We start from the raw sequence: 21,034 nt of genomic DNA on the forward strand, positions 1-21,034 counted from the left end.
CCCAGGCCGTCATTGAAAATAAGAATTGTTCTTAACTGACTTGCCTGGTTAAATAAAGGTAAAAAAATTTTTTTAAAAACAACACAATTTAACTCCAAGTCAATCACACTTCTGTGAAATCAAACTGTCCACTTAGGAAGCAACACTGATTGACAATCAATTTCACATGCTGTTGTGCAAATGGAATAGACAACAGGTGGAAATTATAGGCAATTAGCAAGACACACCCAATAAAGGAGTGGTTCTGCAGGTGGGGACCAAAGACCACTTCTCAGTTCCTATACTTCCTGGCTGATGTTTTGGTCACTTTGGAATGCTGGCGGTGCTTTCACTCTAGTGGTAGCATGAGACGGAGTCTACAACCCACACAAGTGGCTCAGGTAGTGCAGCTCATCCAGGATGGAACATCAATGAGAGATGTGGCAAGAAGGTTTGCTGTGTCTGTCAGCGTAGTGTCCAGAGCATGGAGGCCCTACCAGGAGACAGGCCAGCCAGTACATCAGGAGACGTGGAGGAGGCCGTAGGAGGGCAACAGCAGGACCGCTACCTCCGCCTTTGTGCAAGGAGGAGCACTGCCAGAGCCCTGCAAAATGACCTCCAGCAGGCCACAAATGTGCATGTGTCTGCTCAAACGGTCAGAAACAGACTTTATGAGGGTGGTATGTGGGCCCGATGTCCACAGGTGGAGGTTGTGCTTACATCCCAACACCGTGCAGGATGTTTGGCATTTGCCAGAGAACACCAAGATTGGCAAATTCGTCACTGGCGCCATGTGCTCTTCACAGATGAAAGCAGGTTCACACTGAGCACATGTGACAGACGTGACAGAGTCTGGAGACGCCGTGGAGAACGTTCTGCTGCCTGCAACATCCTCCAGCATGACCGGTTTGGCGGTGGGTCAGTCATGGTGTGGGGTGGCATTTCTTTGGGGGGCCACACAGCCCCCCATGTGCTCGCCAGAGGTAGCCTGACTGTCATTAGGTACCGAGATGAGATCCTCAGACCCATCCTAATGCAAGACAATGCTAGACCTCATGTGGCTGGAGTGTGTCAGCAGTTCCTGCAAGAGGAAGGCATTGATGCTATGGACTGGCCCGCCCATTCCCCAGACCTGAATCCAATTGAGCACATCTGGAACATCATGTCTCGCTCCATCCACCAACGCCACGTTGCACCACAGACTGTCCAGGAGTTGGCGGATGCTTTAGTCCAGGTCTGAGAGGAGATCCCTCAGGAGACCATCCACCACCTCATCAGGAGCATGCCCAGGCGTTGTAAGGAGGTCATACAGGCACGTGGAGGCCACACACACTACTGAGCCTAATTTTGACTTGTTTTAAGGACATTACATCAAAGCTGGATCAGCCTGTAGTGTGGTTTTCCACTTTAATTTTGAGTGTGACTCCAAATCCAGACCTCCATGGGTTGATACATTTGATTTCCATTGATAATTTTTGTGTGATGTTGTTGTCAGCACATTCAACTATGTAAAGAAAAAAGTATTTAATTAAGAATATTTTATTCATTCAGATCTAGGGTGTGTTATTTTAGTGTTCCCTTTATTTTTTTGAGCAGTGTATATGAAACATACAGTTTCAGGGAAAATAAAAATTATTTAAATATAACAGACCTCTATTGGGGAGTCTGGTTCATCCAGGATGTTCTGTTCGTTCTGCATCCGCTGCATCGTCCCTGTAGAACTGGGGTCCATTATCAGTACATTCTGACTATAGGGTCTGGCGAACTGACAGTCACTCTTTCTGGAGTCAGTCGTCCTGCACACCTCGTAATTGTACACGTGCTGTAGAGTTCCTGTCCCCAAAGTGTCTGCGTAACGCGGTGGATAATACGGAATAACCGGGAGATTGGAATGATAGAGGACGCGAGACTGTCTCCATCTGTATATTTTCACTGATATAATAACCACTAAACACGTGATGAACAGAAATGAGACTACAGCCAAAGCCAAGACTAAGTAAAAAGTCAGGTTGTCATTGTATTCCTTGTCGTGCGTAAAGTCAGTGAACTCCGAGAGCACTTCAGGGAAGCTGTCCGCCACCGCCACGTTAACATTGACTGTAGCTGAACGAGAGGGCTGCCCGTTGTCCTCCACTACAACAACAAGCCTTTGTTTCACAGCATCTTTATCATTGACTTGGCGTACAGTTCTTATTTCCCCATTCTGTAAGCCCACTTCAAACAGCGCCCTGTCTGTCGCTTTCTGCAGTTTATACGAGAGCCAGGCATTCTGTCCAGAGTCCACATCAACAGCCACCACTTTAGTGACAAGATAGCCAACATCTGCTGAACGAGGCACCATTTCAGCCACCAGAGAGCTGCTAGTCTGGACTGGGTACAAAACCTGAGGCGCGTTGTCGTTCTGGTCATGGATCATTATTTTCACAGTCACATTGCTACTGAGAGGAGGGGAGCCTCCATCCTGCGCTTTTACGTGGAACTGAAAATCCTTGATCTGCTCGTAGTCAAAAGTGCGCACTGCATGGATGACTCCACTATCAGCACTAACGGACACATATGAGGAAACAGGCACCCCGTTAACCGAGGAGTCCTCCAGTATGTAAGAAACACGGGCATTCTGGTTCCAGTCAGCGTCTCTTGCTTTCACTGTGAATATAGAGAGGCCCGGTGTGTTGTTTTCTATAATGTAGGCCTCATATGAGCTCCTCTCAAAGACAGGCGCGTTGTCATTCACATCTGATATCTGTAAGGTGAGAGTGACGCTGCTGGATAGCGAGGGCACGCCCTCATCAGAGCACGTCACACTGATGTTATACTCAGAGGCTCTCTCTCGGTCCAAGTCGCTATCCGTTATTAGACTGTAAAAGGCGTTAGATGTTGATTTAATAGTGAATGGGACGTTCTCATTTATGCCACAGTGAACTTTACCATTATTTTCTGAATCAGGGTCGTTCACGCTCATCATAGCTATTACTGTGTTCAGACGGGAATCCTCTGGTATTGAACCGGACTTGGAAATCAAATTAATAAGAGCACTATTGTCATTCACGTCAATAACATCAATTATTATTTTACTTGAGTCTGAAAGGCCTCCACTGTCTATTGCTTCTATATCAATCTGATAATTTCTGGCTTTTTCATAATCAATTGGGCCATCTAATATCAAAGCCCCATCTGCATTTATATGAAACAATTCTGAACCACTGTCCATACCATTCGAAATTAGATAGGACACTTCACCATTTGTGCCTTTGTCTGCATCAGAAGCACTAACTGTAGTGACAACAGTTCCTTTTTGTGAATTCTCTGTTATTGTTGCCGTATAAACTGTTTTGGTAAAAACCGGCGCATTGTCGTTTGCATCTAACACGGTTACGTGTATCTGCATTGTCCCAGACATTTGAGGCTCGCCTCCATCCAAAGCAGTTAACAACAGCGACATATGCTCCTGTTTCTCTCTATCTAAAGGTTTCTGTAAAACCATCTCTACCTTTTTACTTCCGTCGGCCTGACTATGTAATTTCAGAATAAAATTGTCTGTGGGTTTCAGCGAGTAGGTTTGGAGACCGTTTAAACCAATGTCTGGGTCTACTGCTTTCTCTAACACAAATTTAGAGCCAATCACCGCCGACTCACTGATTTCCACTCTTCTTTCAGCCTTTTTAAAACTGGGAGCATTATCGTTTTTATCTGTGATCTCAACAGTTACCGGGTACAATTCCATCGGGTTTTCAAGAGAAATCTGAAAATCCAGTGCGCAAGGCGTCGTCTGTCCGCAGAGCACTTCACGGTCTATTCTCTCTCTGATAAGGAGAACTCCCCTTTCTTTATTCAACTCGATGTATTCTGCGCTGTTTCCAGTATAAATACGAGCTTTACCTGATTTCAGTCTTTTTATATCTAAACCCAAATCCTGCGCCATGTTACCGACTAAAGAGCCTTTCGCCATTTCCTCTGGAATGGAGTAACTGACCTGCCCGTTCACTGAACTGAGAGAGAGGACCGAGATAAACAACAGTACTTGCCGTGTCATTGTTCTGTCCGACATTTTCTCTGCGATATCAAACAACACAAACGTTATAATCCGTATAGAAGTCTGTAATATTCCACTGGTTTCCAGTGCAAAACGTACAAAAATGGTCCCAAAATCCACCAAGGTTGAACAAAAGAATCGCAGCCCTGAGTCACCGTGTTAGTGTTCCCTGCAAACCGGACTGCGCGCCCTGTGTGGGTCTTTCTCTCTCTAATATATCGAGATGATGGGGGAGGTACTGCTGCAAATCTGCTCTAAAATTGTAACACACTGACCAACAGCGTCCCTCTGAGTTCAATGCACTAAACTACATGAAATAAAAACAGTACAACATACTTAAGGTTTCAGTTTACAAACGATAAACTACCGTATTGTTCTTAGATCAACAACTAAGCCAATGTAAATATGACAAAACAAAGTCAGTGAGATATTAACGACAAGGTCTAGTAAAATACACGTTGCATGAAAATATTCTACAATAGGAAACTATTTGCTAAGCATTGAAATAAACGCTATTTGCCAAGAGCCGCTGTCCATGACCATGGTGCTGAAATGGCCCCACATGTACTGTAGAAGGAAGAGCATTTCTGACCGTGGAAAGTCCACAGGTACGACACATACTAGATTTTAAACGGATAAAATCGCCGATACATTTAGACAGACACATGAAACATATGGTTTTGTGGAAAATATAATGACTCAAATATAACAGACCTCTATTGGGGAGTCTGGTTCATCCAGGATGTTCTGTTCGTTCTGAATCCGCTGCATCGTCCCTGTAGAACTGGGGTCCATTATCAGTACGTTCTGACTACAGGGTCTGGCGAACTGACAGTCACTCTTTCTGGAGTCAGTCGTCCTGCACACCTCGTAATTGTACACGTGCTGTAGAGTTCCTGTCCCCAAAGTGTCTGCGTAACGCGGTGGATAATACGGAATAACCGGGAGGTTGGAATGATAGAGGACACGAGACTGTTTCCATCTGTATATTTTCACTGATATGATAACCACTAAACACGTAATAAACAAAAATGAGACTACCGCCAAAGCCAAGACTAAGTAAAAAGTCAGGTTGTCGTTGTATTCCTTGTCGTGCGTAAAGTCAGTGAACTCCGAGAGCACTTCAGGGAAGCTGTCCGCCACCGCCACGTTAACATTGACTGTAGCTGAACGAGAGGGCTGCCCATTGTCCTCCACAACAACAGTGAGCCTTTGTTTCACAGCATCTTTATCATTGACTTGGCGTACAGTTCTCATTTCCCCATTCTGTAAGCCCACTTCAAATAGCGCCCTGTCTGTCGCTTTCTGCAGTTTATACGAGAGCCAAGCATTCTGTCCAGAGTCCACATCAACAGCCACCACTTTAGTAACAAGATAGCCAACATCTGCTGAACGAGGCACGATTTCAGCCACCAGAGAGCTGCTAGTCTGGACTGGGTACAAAACCTGAGGCGCGTTGTCATTCTGGTCCTGGATCATTATTTTCACAGTCACATTGCCACTGAGGGGAGGGGAGCCTCCATCCTGCGCTTTTACGCGGAACTGGAAATCCTTGATCTGCTCGTAATCGAAAGAGCGCACTGCATGGATGACTCCACTATCAGCACTAACGGACACATATGAGGAGACGGGCACTCCGTTAACCGAGGAGTCCTCCAGTATGTAAGAAACACGGGCATTCTGGTTCCAGTCAGCGTCTCTGGCTTTCACCGTGAATATAGAGAGGCCCGGTGTGTTGTTTTCTATAATGTAGGCCTCATATGAGCTCCTCTCAAAGACAGGCGCGTTGTCATTCACATCTGATATCTGTAAGGTGAGAGTGACGCTGCTGGATAGCGAGGGCACGCCCTCATCAGAGCACGTCACACTGATGTTATACTCAGAGGCTCTCTCTCGGTCCATGTCGCTGTCAGTTACTAAGCTATAGAAATTATTCGACGTTGATTTAATTGTAAATGGAATGTTTTCATTTATGGAACACTCTACTTTACCATTATCACCCGAGTCTGAGTCTTGAACATTGATAATTGTTACAACTGTGCCAGACACAGAATCTTCGAATATTGCATTTGTCTTAGACATAATATTAATGATTGGTTTGTTATCATTTAAATCAGAAACATCGACGATTACTTTGCAAGAATCGATGAGTCCTCCAGCGTCTCTTGCTTGAATGTCAATTTGATATTTTTTCATTCTTTCGTAATCAATATTTCCTAATAGACTCACTACACCGTCATCATCATCAACTTCAAATAATTCAGCACCGCCTTCGACGATGTTTGACATAGAATATGTCACTTTTCCGTATGAGTCTTGATCAGCGTCAGTCGCGCTTACTGTAGCTACAATGGTGCCTTTAGGCGCGTTCTCGGTTACACTGGCCTTGTAAACGGCTTGGGAACAGACAGGTGCGTTATCATTGGCGTCTAGTACAGTGATGATTATCCGCATTGTTCCTGATAGCTGAGGCTCTCCTCCATCTACTGCTGTCAAAATCAGCGATATCTGCTCCTGTTTCTCTCGGTCTAGAGGCGTCTGCAAGACCATTTCCACATTTTTACTACCGTCAGGTAAAATGTGTGATTTTAATAAGAAATTATCGGTTGATTTTAGGGTGTAGCTCTGCAGGTCATTCACACCAACGTCATTATCAACTGCTCTATCCAAAACGAACCTAGCTCCGGGCTGTGATGACTCACTTATTTCGAATTCCATTTCATTCTTTTTGAAACCCGGTGAATTATCATTGATGTCTGTGATCTCAATCGTTAAGCTGTAAAATTCCAATGGGTTTTCAAGTAGAATTTGATGGTGTAAAGCGCATGGCGTCGTCTCTCCACACAACGCTTCACGGTCTATTCTTTCCTTGATAAAGAGAACTCCCCTTTCTGTATTCAGCTCGATGTATTCTGCACTGTCTCCAGTATAAATGCGAGCTTTACCCGATTTCAGTCTTTTGATATCTAAACCCAAATCCTGAGCTATGTTACCGACTAAAGAGCCTTTCGCCATTTCTTCCGGAATGGAGTAACTGACCTGCCCGTTCACTGAACTGAGAGAGAGGACCGAGATAAACAACAGTACTTGCCGTATCATTGTTCTGTTCGACATATCCTTTTCACAATGAAACCATAAACACCATATAATCCATTAAACAATTTGCAGTGTTCCGTTAAAAGTAAGTTCAGAAAATAGCACAATTCTCTGCCAATAATCAGTCTCTCTGGAACAAAAGAATCCAATATCGGAGTCTCCGTGCTCGGTGTTCTCTGTAACCGGACTGCACGCTCTGCGTGCGGCTCTCTCTTTCTCTTAATATATCGAGATGATGGGGGAAGTACTGCTGCAAATCTGCTCTAAAACTGCAACACACTAACCAACAGCGTCCCTCTGAGTTCAATCCACTGAACTACAGATGACTTTAAAACAATAAACGAATCGAAACATATTGTATATGAGAAGGTTTGAGTATCCGAAGGATAGAATACAGAATACTATCAGGTGAAATCAACACACATAGGCCAATGCATGATGACAAATGTAAACCAATATGTCAGGGGGATGTGGGCAAATAATGTATAACGAAAAGCACGTTGCGTGAAATTAGACTACTGTGGGAGACAACAAGCACCCCTTTGAAATTCACACTCTTTGCAAAGCAACTCTGTCCATGATAGTGCTTCTGAAATGGCCACATATCAGTGGAATGAAAAGCATTTCTGACAGACTCGATACAAAATAAAATGTAAACATAGGATACAGATGAAAAAATATAGTTTTACGGAAAATCTAATGACTAAAACATAACAGATTTATATTGGGGAATCGTGCGCGGAACTGGAAATCCTTGATCTGCTCGTAATCAAAAGTATAGTCCTATCAAGTTTAACCCAACCCTGTCATGTGGAATATATTAACACATTTAGAACAACTGTAAACATAGATCCCAGAGGATGTGGACAAGCAATCTCCAACAAGATACACGTTGCAGAAACGACAGAAAAGAAAACCGGATGTATGGACGCTAGTGTGCTTTCTATACAATCTATACACATGACTGATGTAGATTTAGGAATTTAATTCTTATAACAGCGAACAATCCATGTCAGTTGGTGATGAATTTACAACATCAGTGGAATGAATAGAATTTATGTACATGGACAGTTTACAAAATAAAAGACTCGATTGTAAACAGTTAAACACGATTAAACAATAAATTAGACATACAAATACAGCGTTGAGGGGGAAATGAATTATTTAGACGTAACAGACCTCCAATGGCGAGTCTGGTTCATCCAGGATGTTCTGTTCGTTCTGCATCCGCTGCATCGTCCCTGTAGAACTGGGGTCCATTATCAGTACGTTCTGACTACAGGGTCTGGCGAACTGACAGTCACTCTTTCTGGAGTCAGTCGTCCTGCACACCTCGTAATTGTACACGTGCTGTAGAGTTCCTGTCCCCAAAGTGTCTGCGTAACGCGGTGGATAATACGGAATAACCGGGAGGTTGGAATGATAGAGGACGCGAGACTGTCTCCATCTGTATATTTTCACTGATATAATAACCACTAAACACGTGATGAACAGAAATGAGACTACAGCCAAAGCCAAGACTAAGTAAAAAGTCAGGTTGTCATTGTATTCCTTGTCGTGCGTAAAGTCAGTGAACTCTGAGAGCACTTCAGGGAAGCTGTCCGCCACCGCCACGTTAACGTTGACTGTAGCTGAACGAGAGGGCTGCCCGTTGTCCTCCACTACAACAGTGAGCCTTTGTTTCACAACATCTTTATCAATGACTTGGCGTATAGTTCTTATTTCTCCATTCTGTAATCCCACTTCAAACAGCGCCCTGTCTGTCGCTTTCTGCAGTTTATACGAGAGCCAGGCATTCTGTCCAGAGTCCACATCAACAGCCACCACTTTTGTCACAAGATAGCCAACATCTGCTGAACGAGGTACCATTTCAGCTACCAGAGAGCTGCTAGTCTGGACTGGGTACAGAACCTGAGGCACGTTGTCATTCTGATCTTGGATCATTATTTTCACAGTCACATTGCTACTGAGTGGAGGGGAGCCTCCATCCTGCGCTTTTACGCGGAACTGGAAATCCTTGATCTGCTCGTAGTCAAAAGAGCGCACTGCATGGATGACTCCACTATCAGCACTAACGGACACATATGAGGAGACAGGCACCCCGTTAACCGAGGAGTCCTCCAGTATGTAAGAAACACGGGCATTCTGGTTCCAGTCAGCGTCTCTGGCTTTCACTGTGAATATAGAGAGGCCCGGTGTGTTGTTTTCTATAATGTAGGCCTCATATGAGCTCCTCTCAAAGACAGGCGCGTTGTCATTCACATCTGATATCTGTAAGGTGAGAGTGACGCTGCTGGAGAGCGAGGGCACGCCCTCATCAGAGCAGGTCACACTGATGTTATACTCAGAGGCTCTCTCTCGGTCCAAATCACTGTATGTTACTAGGCTATAGAAGCCGTTCGATGTAGATTTAATGGTGAAAGGAATGTTTTCGCATAAAACACAATTCACGACTCCGTTATTATCAGAGTCTGGGTCGTGGACACTCATTACAGCGATAATAGTCTGGGAAGGGGAATTTTCTGGTATTGATTTAGAAGTGGACATCATGTCAATCAAAGGGTTGTTGTCGTTAACGTCTGCAATGTCCACTACTAATTTACTGGAATCTGAAAGACCGCCTTGATCCTTTGCTTCTATGTCAATCTGGTAATGTTTAGCTGTTTCATAGTCGACCTTGCCTATCAAACGCACCTCGCCATTGCTTTCATCTATTTCAAATAGATCCAAAATACCATCGATACTACTTGATATTGAGTAAGTGACTAAACCGTTTGATCCGTTGTCTATATCAGTTGCACGAACTGTAGTTAATAATGTACCCCTCTGTGAATTTTCCACCAAACTGGCCTTATATATTGCCTGCGTAAAAACCGGAGCATTGTCATTTACATCCAACACAGTGACGTGTATCTGCACTGTTCCAGACATCTTAGGCTCACCTCCATCGAGGGCGGTTAACACTAAAGATATCTGCTCCTGTTTCTCTCGATCTAAAGGCTTCTGCAAAACCATCTCTACCTTTTTACTTCCATCAGCCTGACCTTGTAATTTTAAAATAAAATGTTCGGTTGGATTAAGGGAGTAGCTTTGTAGTCCATTCGCTCCTATATCAGAATCAAAAGCTCTTTCCAATACAAATTTAGCACCGATCACAGCTGATTCACTTATTTCGAATTTCATTGCATCTTTTTTGAAAACAGGAGCATTATCATTGATATCGGTAATCTCAATTGTGATTTGATAAAATTCTATTGGGTTCTCCATAATAATCTGAAAATGTAGTGCGCAAGGCGTCGTCTGTCTGCACATCACCTCACGGTCTATTCTCTCTTTGATAAGGATAACTCCCCTTTCTTTATTCAACTCAATACATTCTGCACTGTTTCCAACGTGAATACGAGCATTACCTGATTTTAGTCGTTTTATATCCAACCCCAAATCCTGCGCTATGTTACCGACTAAAGAGCCTTTCGCCATTTCCTCTGGAATGGAGTAACTGACCTGCCCGTTCACTGAACTGAGAGAGAGGATCGAGATAAACAACAGTACTTGCCGTGTCATTGTTCTGTCCGACATTTTCCCTTCACCATTAAACCACAACCACCATTCAATCCGTTAAGCAATTTTAAATGTTTTGTTATATACAAATCCAGAAAATAACAATAATGTCTTCCAATAATCCTTATCGCTGGAACAAAAGAATCACAGCTTGGTGTTCTCTATAACACGGACTGCGCGCTCTGCGTGCGGCTCTTTCTCTCTGTAAAATATCGAGATGACGGGGAGGTACTGCTGCCAATCTGTTCTAAAACTGCAACACACTGACTGACCAACAGCGTCCCTCTGAGTTCAATGCACTGAACTTCAGCTATTCTTAAAAAATAAACAATTCTAAAATGTTTGGGAAGGGTTGAGTCTCCAAATAAGAATGTACAGCCCAATCATGTTTTACACAACCCAGTCATGTGGGCAATATTAACACATGTACAACTGTAAACATAGATACAAAAGGATGTGGACAAGTAATCTCAAACAAGATAAACGTTTATGAAACTATAGGCCTACATCACAACCGAACACGACTTCAGAAAACTGGACGCATGGTAGCGTGGTTTTTTATACAAATAAACAATTACTTATATAGATTTATGAAATTAATTCTTATTATATTAAATGTTTGCATGATCTTGACAATGCTGAAGACGTCAATACAATTCACCATTTCCTATGTCAAAGCTCCCTGTTTGCAAAGCACCGCGGTCCATCTCAGTGGTGCTGATTTGGCCACATCAAGGGAATGAACAGCATTTCTGTCCACGGAAAGCTTCCAAAAGTAAAGACTCGATTTAAAAACAGTCAAAGACAATTATAGAATGCATTACACATAAAAATATATTTTAGGGGAAATTCATTATTTAAATATAACAGACCTCCAATGGCGAGTCTGGCTCATCCGGGTTGTTCTGTTTAGTCTGCATCCGCTGCATCGTCCCTGTAGAACTGGGGTCCATTATCAGTACGTTCTGACTACAGGGTCTGGCGAACTGACAGTCACTCTTTCTGGAGTCAGTCGTCCTGCACACCTCGTAATTGTACACGTGCTGTAGAGTTCCTGTCCCCAAAGTGTCTGCATAACGCGGTGGATAATACGGAATAACCGGGAGATTGGAATGAAAGAGGATGCGAGACTGTCTCCATCTGTATATTTTCACTGATATAATAACCACTAAACACGTGATGAACAGACATGAGACTACAGCCAAAGCCAAGACTAAGTAAAGAGTCAGGTTGTCATTGTATTCCTTGTCGTGCGTAAAGTCAGTGAACTCCGAAAGCACTTCAGGGAAGCTGTCCGCCACCGCCACGTTAACATTGACTGTAGCTGAACGAGAGGGCTGCCCGTTGTCCTCCACTACAACAACAAGCCTTTGTTTCACAACATCTTTATCATTGACTTGGCGTATAGTTCTTATTTCCCCATTCTGTAAGCCCACTTCAAACAGTGCCCTGTCTGTCGCTTTCTGCAGTTTATATGAGAGCCAGGCATTCTGTCCAGAGTCCACATCAACAGCCACCACTTTGGTTACAAGATAGCCCACATCTGCTGAACGAGGAACCATTTCAGCTACCAGAGAGCTGCTAGTCTGGACTGGGTACAGAACCTGAGGCGCGTTGTCATTCTGGTCCTGGATCATTATTTTCACAGTCACATTGCTACTGAGAGGAGGGGAGCCTCCATCCTGCGCTTTTACGCGGAACTGGAAATCCTTGATCTGCTCGTAATCAAAAGTGCGCACTGCATGTATGACTCCACTATCAGCACTAACGGACACATATGAGGAGACGGGCACTCCGTTAACCGAGGAGTCCTCCAGTATGTAAGAAACACGGGCATTTTGGTTCCAGTCAGCGTCTCTGGCTTTCACCGTGAATATAGAGAGGCCCGGTGTGTTGTTTTCTATAATGTAGGCCTCATATGAGCTCCTCTCAAAGACAGGCGCGTTGTCATTCACATCTGATATCTGTAAGGTGAGAGTGACGCTGCTGGAGAGCGAGGGCACGCCCTCATCAGAGCACGTCACACTGATGTTATACTCAGAGGCTCTCTCTCGGTCCAAATCACTGTCTGTTACTAGGCTATAGAAGCCGTTCGATGTAGATTTAATGGTGAAAGGAATGTTTTCACTTAAAACACAATTCACGACTCCGTTATTATCAGAGTCTGGGTCGTGGACACTCATTACAGCGATAATAGTCTGGGAAGGGGAATTTTCTGCTATTGATTTAGAAGTGGACATCATGTCAATTAAAGGGTTGTTGTCGTTAACGTCTGCAATGTCCACTACTAATTTACTGGAATCTGAAAGACCGCCTTGATCTTTTGCTTCTATGTCAATCTGGTAATGTTTAGCTGTTTCATAGTCGACCTTGCCTATCAAACGCACCTCGCCATTACTCTCGTTTATTTGAAATAAGTCCAAAATACCAACTTTGCTACTTGATATTGAGTAAGTGACTAAACCATTTGATCCGTTGTCTATATCAGTTGCACGAACTGTCGTTAATAAAGTACCCCTCTTCGAGTTCTCGACGACACCCGCCTTATATATTGCCTGTGTAAAAACCGGAGCGTTGTCGTTTGCATCCAAAACTGTGACGTGTATCTGCACTGTTCCAGACATCGTAGGCTCACCTCCATCGATAGCTGTTAACATTAAAGATATCTGCTCCCTTTTCTCTCGGTCGAGAGGCTTCTGCAAAACCATCTCTACCTTTTTACTTCCATCATCTTGCCCATGTAATTTCAGAACGAAATGATCAGTTGGGTTAAGGGAGTAGCTTTGAAGTCCATTTATTCCAATATCAGAATCAAAAGCTCTTTCTAGTACAAATTTAGCTCCGGTCACAGCTGATTCGCTTATTTCGAATTTTATTGAATCTTTTTGGAAAACTGGAGCATTATCATTGATATCGATTATCTCAATAGTGATTCGATAAAATTCTATTGGGTTCTCCATAATCATTTGAAAGTGTAAAGCACAAGGCGTTGTCTGTTCGCAGAGCGCTTCACGGTCTATTCTCTCTTTGATAAGGAGAACCCCCCTTTCTTTATTCAACTCGATGCATTCTGCGCTGTTTCCAACGTGAACACGAGCTCTACCCGACGTCAGTCTTTTGATATCTAAACCCAAATCCTGCGCGATGTTACCGACTAAAGAGCCTTTCGCCATTTCTTCCGGAATGGAGTAACTGACCTGCCCGTGCACTGAACTGAGAGAGAGGACCGAGATAAACAACAGTACTTGCCGTGTCATTGTTCTGTCCGACAGTTCCCACTGCAGAATTAAATCACAAATACCGTAAAGGTCCGTTAAACAATTTTCAATATTCAGTTTCACGTAAATCCAGAAAATCACACAATCTTCCACCAATAATCCGTATCTCTGGAACAAAAGAATCGCAGCTCGGTGTCTGGGTGCTTACTGTTCTCTGTAACCCGGACTGCCCGTTCTGCGTGCGGCTCTTTCCCTCTCTAATACATCGAGATGATGGGGGAGGTACAGCTGTAAATCTAAAACGGCAACACACTAAACCAACAGCGTCCCTCTGAGTGCAATGGAATGAACTACAGAAAACGAGAAATATTCCAACATATTTGAGAGGGTTTGATTGTCCGTGGGATCAAACTGTGATAACAACTGTGATGTTATCAACACACGTAGCCTCGTGAATGAATTACAACAGCAAATCAACATGCCTGAGGGGTGTGGAGAAAGAATGTCTAACGAAAGACACATTCAGTGATATTACGTTAATATAGGAAGCTACAGGCTACCTATTGAAATAGAGCGTCTTTGAAACTGTTGATGTCCATGACCTTGGTGCTGAAATAGCCACTTATTGGTGGAATGAAGAGCATTTTTGACGGATTCAATTTCATACAAAAATCGCACAACACATTTAGACATAGGATGCACATTAGAAAAGTGGTATTGGCGAAAAGATAATGACTCAAATACAACAGACCTCTATTGGGGAGTCTGGTTCATCCAGGATGTTCTGTTCGTTCTGCATCCGCTGCATCGTCCCTGTAGAACTGGGGTCCATGATCAGTACGTTCTGACTACATGGTCTGGCGAACTGACAGTCACTCTTTCTGGAGTCAGTCGTCCTGCACACCTCGTAATTGTACACGTGCTGTAGAGTTCCTGTCCCCAAAGTGTCTGCGTAACGCGGTGGATAATACGGAATAACCGGGAGGTTGGAATGATAGAGGATGCGAGACTGTCTCCATCTGTATATTTTCACTGATATAATAACCACTAAACACGTGATGAACAGAAATGAGACTACAGCCAAAGCCAAGACTAAGTAAAAAGTCAGGTTGTCATTGTACTCCTTGTCGTGCGTAAAGTCAGTGAACTCCAAGAGCACTTCAGGGAAGCTGTCCGCCACCGCCACGTTAACATTGACTGTAGCTGAACGAGAGGGCTGCCCGTTGTCCTCCACTACAACAGTGAGCCTTTGTTTCACAACATCTTTATCATTGACTTGTCGTATAGTTCTTATTTCTCCATTCTGTAAGCCCACTTCAAATAGTGCCCTGTCTGTCGCTTTCTGCAGTTTATAAGAGAGCCAGGCATTCTGTCCAGAGTCCACATCAACAGCCACCACTTTAGTGACAAGATAGCCCACATCCGCTGAACGAGGTACCATTTCAGCCACCAGAGAGCTGCTAGTCTGGACTGGGTACAGAACCTGAGGCGCGTTGTCATTCTGGTCCTGGATCATTATTTTCACAGTCACATTGCTACTGAGTGGAGGGGAGCCTCCATCCTGCGCTTTTACACGGAACTGGAAATCCTTGATCTGCTCGTAGTCAAAAGAGCGCACTGCATGTATGACTCCACTATCAGCACTAACAGACACATATGAGGAGACAGGCACTCCGTTAACCGAGGAGTTCTCCAGTATGTAAGAAACACGGGCATTATGGTTCCAGTCAGCGTCTCTGGCTTTCACTGTGAATATAGAGAGGCCCGGTGTGTTGTTTTCTATAATGTAGGCCTCATATGAGCTCCTCTCAAAGACAGGAGCGTTGTCATTCACATCTGATATCTGTAAGGTGAGAGTGACGCTGCTGGAGAGCGAGGGCACTCCCTCATCAGAGCAGGTCACACTGATGTTATACTCAGAGGCTCTCTCTCGGTCCAAGTCACTGTCAGTTACTACAGTATAGAAATTATTCGATGTTGATTTCATCGCAAAAGGAATGTGTTCGTTCATAGTGCACTGCACCCTGCCATTTTCCCCAGAATCAGGGTCTTGGATATTCATCATTGTTACTACAGTCCCAGGTGTAGCATCCTCAGATATACTATTTGTCTTTGACATGGTATTAATGGATGGTTTGTTATCATTTGTATCCATTACTTCAATAATCACTTTGCACGCGTCAGAGTGTCCTCCCTGGTCTGTAGCCTGAACGTCTATCTCATAATGTTTAATTTTTTCATAATCAACATTCCCAACTAATCTCACAACGCCATATTTTTCGTCTACCTCAAATAATTCAGCAGCACCCTCAGCAGTATTCGATATAGAGTATGTAACCCTTCCGTTAGGACCTTGATCAGCATCAGATGCACTGATTGTGGTTAAAACGGTGCCTTTAGGAGCACCTTCTGATATACTGGCCGTATACTCTGCCTCAGCACAAACAGGAGCGTTATCATTGGCGTCAAGTACAGTGATGACTATCTGCATTGTTCCTGATAACTGAGGCTCTCCTCCATCTAACCCTGTTAATGTCAGAGAAATATGCTCCTGTTCCTCTCGGTCTAGAGGTTTCTGTAAAACCATCTCTACGTTTTTACTACTACCAATTTTACTATTCGGTTTTAAAATAAAATGATCAGTGGGTCTAATGTAGTAGCTTTGAAGGCCATTTATACCTACGTCATTATCAATCGCTCTCTCCAAGACGAATCTAGCACCCGTTAAAGCAGACTCGCTTATTTCAAATGTCATTGCATTCCTTTTAAAAACCGGAGCATTGTCATTTGTATCCGTTATTTCAACTGTGATGCTGTAAAATTCCATTGGATTCTCCAGAATAATCTGAAAATGTAGCGCGCAAGGTGTAGTCTGTCCGCAGAGCGCCTCACGGTCTATTTTCTCTCTGATAAGGAGAACTCCCCTTTCTTTATTCAACTCGATGTATTCTGCGCTGTCTCCTGTATAAATACGAGCTTTACCTGATTTCAGTCTTTTGATATCTAAACCCAAATCCTGCGCGATGTTACCGACTAGAGAGCCTTTTTCCATTTCCTCGGGAATTGAGTAACTGACCTGCCCGTGCACTGAACTGAGAGAGAGGACCGAGATAAACAACAATACTTGCCGTGCCATTGTTCTGTCCGACATTTTCCCCTGCACATGAAGAATCAATCACGTTATAATCCGTAAAACAGTCTGTAATATTCAGTTTGGTATCAGTGCTGATAAACAAAGCGCAACGTGTCCAAAAGATCGTGTCACCAGAACAAAAGAATCGCAGCTCCGTGTCTCCGTACTTAGTGTTCTCCGTAACTTGGACTGTGCGCTCTGCATGCGACTCTTTCTCTCTCTTATATATCGAGATGATGGGGGAGGTACTGCTGCAAATCTGCTCTAAAACGGCAACACACTGACCAACAGCGTCCCTCAGAGTTCAGACTATTAAATTACAGAATTGAACTAAGAAAGAGAAACACCCCAGGAGACTTGGGGATGTTAAGGGCCCCACATCAGAGAGAGTACTAAGGTAACCATATAGACTACGTCAATTAATTATCTTGGTCAATGAATGTAGGCCAAATGTACACCAAGATCCCGGAAAGATGTGGAGAAAGAAAGTCTGAGCCTTTCCCCTCACACATGGAATTACAATACAACAGAACACAATGTTAGGCTGCAGGTAAAACCGGAAATGAATGGAATGTTGTGGATGAAATACAAGTAGCCTATCATAGAATGTTATGACCTACAAACTATATGCTTGCTTGATATTCATAAGGACGGTATTATCTTTACCCTCAGCGATGATTCAGCTACAATGCAAGTCACCCCATTTGCAAAGCGCCGCTGTCCATGACTGTGGTGCTGAAAGTGCAATAACAATGGAAAGAAGAGCTCTTCGGACAGTGAGAATGAAATCAACTCGGACGATGCATTTAAAGATGTAAATGGATAAAAATGGTAATAGATAACAGACCTCTAGTGGGGAGTCTGGTTCATCCAGGATGTTCTGTTCGTTCTGCATCCGCTGCATCGTCCCTGTAGAACTGGGGTCCATTATCAGTACGTTCTGACTACAGGGTCTGGCGAACTGACAGTCACTCTTTCTGGAGTCAGTCGTCCTGCACACCTCGTAATTGTACACGTGCTGTAGAGTTCCTGTCCCCAAAGTGTCTGCGTAACGCGGTGGATAATACGGAATAACCGGGAGGTTGGAATGATAGAGGACACGAGACTGTCTCCATCTGTATATTTTCACCGATATAATAACCACTAAACATGTGATGAACAGAAATGAGACTACAGCCAAAGCCAAGACTAAGTAAAAAGTCAGGTTGTCGTTGTATTCCTTGTCGTGCGTAAAGTCAGTGAACTCCGAGAGCACTTCAGGGAAGCTGTCCGCCACCGCCACGTTAACATTGACTGTAGCTGAACGAGCGGGCTGCCCGTTGTCCTCTACTATGACAGTGAGCCTTTGTTTCACAACATCTTTATCGTTGACTTGGCGTACAGTTCTTATTTCCCCATTCTGTAAGCCGACTTCAAATAATGCCCTGTCTGTCGCTTTCTGCAGTTTATAAGAGAGCCAGGCATTCTGTCCAGAGTCCACATCAACAGCCACCACTTTAGTGACAAGATAGCCCACATCCGCTGAACGAGGTACCATTTCAGCCACCAGAGAGCTGCTAGTCTGGACTGGGTACAGAACCTGAGGCGCGTTGTCATTCTGGTCCTGGATCATTATTTTCACAGTCACATTGCTACTGAGAGGAGGGGAGCCTCCATCCTGCGCTTTTACGCGGAACTGGAAATCCTTGATCTGCTCGTAGTCAAAAGAGCGCACTGCATGTATGACTCCACTATCAGCACTAACGGACACATATGAGGAGATGGGCACTCCGTTAACCGAGGAGTCCTCCAGTATGTAAGAAACACGGGCATTCTGGTTCCAGTCATCGTCTCTGGCTTTCACTGTGAATATAGAGAGGCCCGGTGTGTTGTTTTCTATAATGTAGGCCTCATATGAGCTCCTCTCAAAGACAGGAGCGTTGTCATTCACATCTGATATCTGTAAGGTGAGAGTGACGCTGCTGGAGAGCGAGGGCACGCCCTCATCAGAGCACGTCACACTGATGTTGTACTCAGAGGCTCTCTCTCGGTCCAAGTCACTATCAGTTACAAGACTATAGAAATTGTTTGAGGTCGATCTCATCACAAAGGGAATATTGTCCTCAATAGAGCACTGCACTTTACCATTTCCATCAGAATCTGGGTCTTGAATATTCATCATTGTTACGACTGTGCCAGGTTTAGCATCCTCAGATATGATATTTGTTTTTGACATAATGTTAATGGAAGGTCTGTTGTCATTTATATCGATTACGTCAATAATTACTTTACAAGAATCGCTGTTACCTCCTTGGTCTCTGGCTTGAACGTCAATTTGATAATGTTTAGTTCTTTCGTAATCAACATTCAGGTTTAATTTGACTACGCCATCCTCTTTACCAATCTCAAATAGTTGGGCTGCTCCAGATTTTGGAACGTGATAGGTAACTGTGCCATATGAACCTTGATCAGCGTCAAATGCAGTGACTGTGGTTAAAACAGTGCCTTGAGTTGCGTTCTCCAATACACTGGCCTTGTAAACCGCTTGGGAACAGACAGGTGCGTTATCATTGGCGTCAAGCACGGTGATGATGATCTGCATTGTTCCTGAAAGCTGAGGCTCTCCTCCATCTACTGCTGTCAATATCAGCGATATTTGCTCCTGTTTCTCTCGATCTAAAGCTTTCTGCAAAACCATTTCAACATTTTTACCACCGTCTGGCAAAATGTGGGTTTTTAAAATGAAATTATCGGACGGTTTCAGAGAATAGCTATGAAGGCCGTTAACGCCAACGTCGTCATCAATTGCTCTTTCTAAGACAATCCTGGTTCCCGTTAAAGCGGACTCGCCTATTTCATATTTCATTTCACTCTTTTCAAAAATAGGCGAATTATCATTTACATCGTTTAACTCAATTGTTATGCTGTAAAATTCCATGGGATTCTCTAAAATGATTTGCAAATGCAATGCGCAAGGCGTCGTCTGTCTGCAGAGCGCTTCACGGTCTATTCTCTCTTTGATAAGGAGAACTCCCCTTTCTTTATTCAACTCGATGTATTCTGCACTGTCTCCAGTATAAATACGAGCTTTACCTGATTTGAGTCTTTTGATATCTAAACCCAAATCCTGCGCTATGTTACCGACTAAAGAGCCTGTCGCCATTTCCTCTGGAATGGAGTAACTGACCTGCCCGTTCACTGAACTGAGAGAGAGGACCGAGATAAACAACAGTACTTGCCGTGTCATTGTTCTGTCCGACATTTTCCGTATTATATCAAATAATACAAACCATATAGTCCGTTATGAAGTCAGTAATATTCCATTCGTTTTTAGTTAAAAAAAAAATCAAAGGTAAATGCCTCAACAATCCTGAAAAAAATTCTGGAACAAAAGAATCGCAGCTCGTTGTCTCCGTGCTTGGTATCCTCTGTGACCTGGACTTTGCGCTCTGCGTGCAGCAGTTTCTCTCTCTAAATACATCGACATAATGGGGGAGGTACTGCTACAAAAACGCTCTAGAATTGTAAGACACTGACCAACAGCGTCCCTCTGAGTTCAATCCACTGAACTACTGATATTCATAAGAAAAAAGATTAAACATATTTGGGAAATAATGTTATGCTATCATCAAAAAATAAGCCAATGTATTAATGACAAACGGAAACTAATATGTAAGTGAGATGTGGACAAACAAGATCAAACAAAAATACGCGTTGAGTATAACCGCTACTATAAGAGTGAAACAGATGTATTTACAGGCAGGGTAGCCTAGTAGTTAGAGCGTTGTACTAGTAACCGAAAGGTTGCAAGTTCGAATCCCCGAGCTGACAAGGTACAAATCTGTCGTTCTGCCCCTGAACAGGCAGTTCAGTTGTTTCTTAAACTGACTTGCCTAGTAAAATAAAGGTAAAATAAAAATAAATAAACATATTGAAATAAAGCTGTCCGTGGCCTTGGTGCAGAAATGGCCTCATATTATTGAAATAAACAACATTTCTGACCATTGAAACTTACCAGGTATGCAAGTTCAATTT

The 21,034-nt window shown here is 43.6% G+C and overlaps 4 protein-coding genes across 8 annotated transcripts in view; all 4 read right to left on the minus strand.

Annotated features, from left to right (window-relative positions):
• Positions 1-21,034, minus strand: part of LOC115130030 (protocadherin gamma-A11-like) — a 198,381-nt gene that overhangs the window by 91,718 nt on the left and 85,629 nt on the right. The window contains exon 1 of one of the 5 annotated variants that reach the window (XM_065019635.1): positions 17,868-20,261. The exons of 2 other annotated variants lie outside the window; for them this stretch is intronic. In XM_065019635.1, the coding sequence (XP_064875707.1) occupies positions 17,868-20,261 (2,394 nt within the window). Of the gene's footprint in view, positions 1-1,630; positions 4,202-8,287; positions 10,862-17,867; positions 20,262-21,034 lie in introns of those variants that run through there. 2 more of the 5 variants (XM_065019633.1, XM_065019634.1) reach the window with 2 other exon arrangements.
• LOC115130572 (protocadherin gamma-A2-like) lies at positions 4,712-7,354 on the minus strand. The gene has a single exon (XM_029661848.2). The coding sequence runs from the start codon at positions 7,124-7,126 to the stop codon at positions 4,712-4,714; it is 2,415 nt and encodes an 804-aa protein (XP_029517708.1). The 5' UTR covers positions 7,127-7,354.
• Positions 11,527-14,043, minus strand: LOC135572113 (protocadherin gamma-A11-like). The gene has a single exon (XM_065019136.1). The coding sequence runs from the start codon at positions 13,924-13,926 to the stop codon at positions 11,527-11,529; it is 2,400 nt and encodes a 799-aa protein (XP_064875208.1). The 5' UTR covers positions 13,927-14,043.
• On the minus strand, positions 14,449-17,233 carry LOC115130571 (protocadherin beta-16-like). Its single transcript, XM_029661846.2, has one exon. It carries the CDS (start codon positions 17,036-17,038, stop codon positions 14,624-14,626), a length of 2,415 nt encoding a protein of 804 aa, XP_029517706.1. The 5' UTR covers positions 17,039-17,233; the 3' UTR covers positions 14,449-14,623.

The sequence above is a fragment of the Oncorhynchus nerka genome, linkage group LG6 (genome assembly GCF_034236695.1).
Source record: "Oncorhynchus nerka isolate Pitt River linkage group LG6, Oner_Uvic_2.0, whole genome shotgun sequence".
NCBI classification, from domain to species: domain Eukaryota; kingdom Metazoa; phylum Chordata; class Actinopteri; order Salmoniformes; family Salmonidae; genus Oncorhynchus; species Oncorhynchus nerka.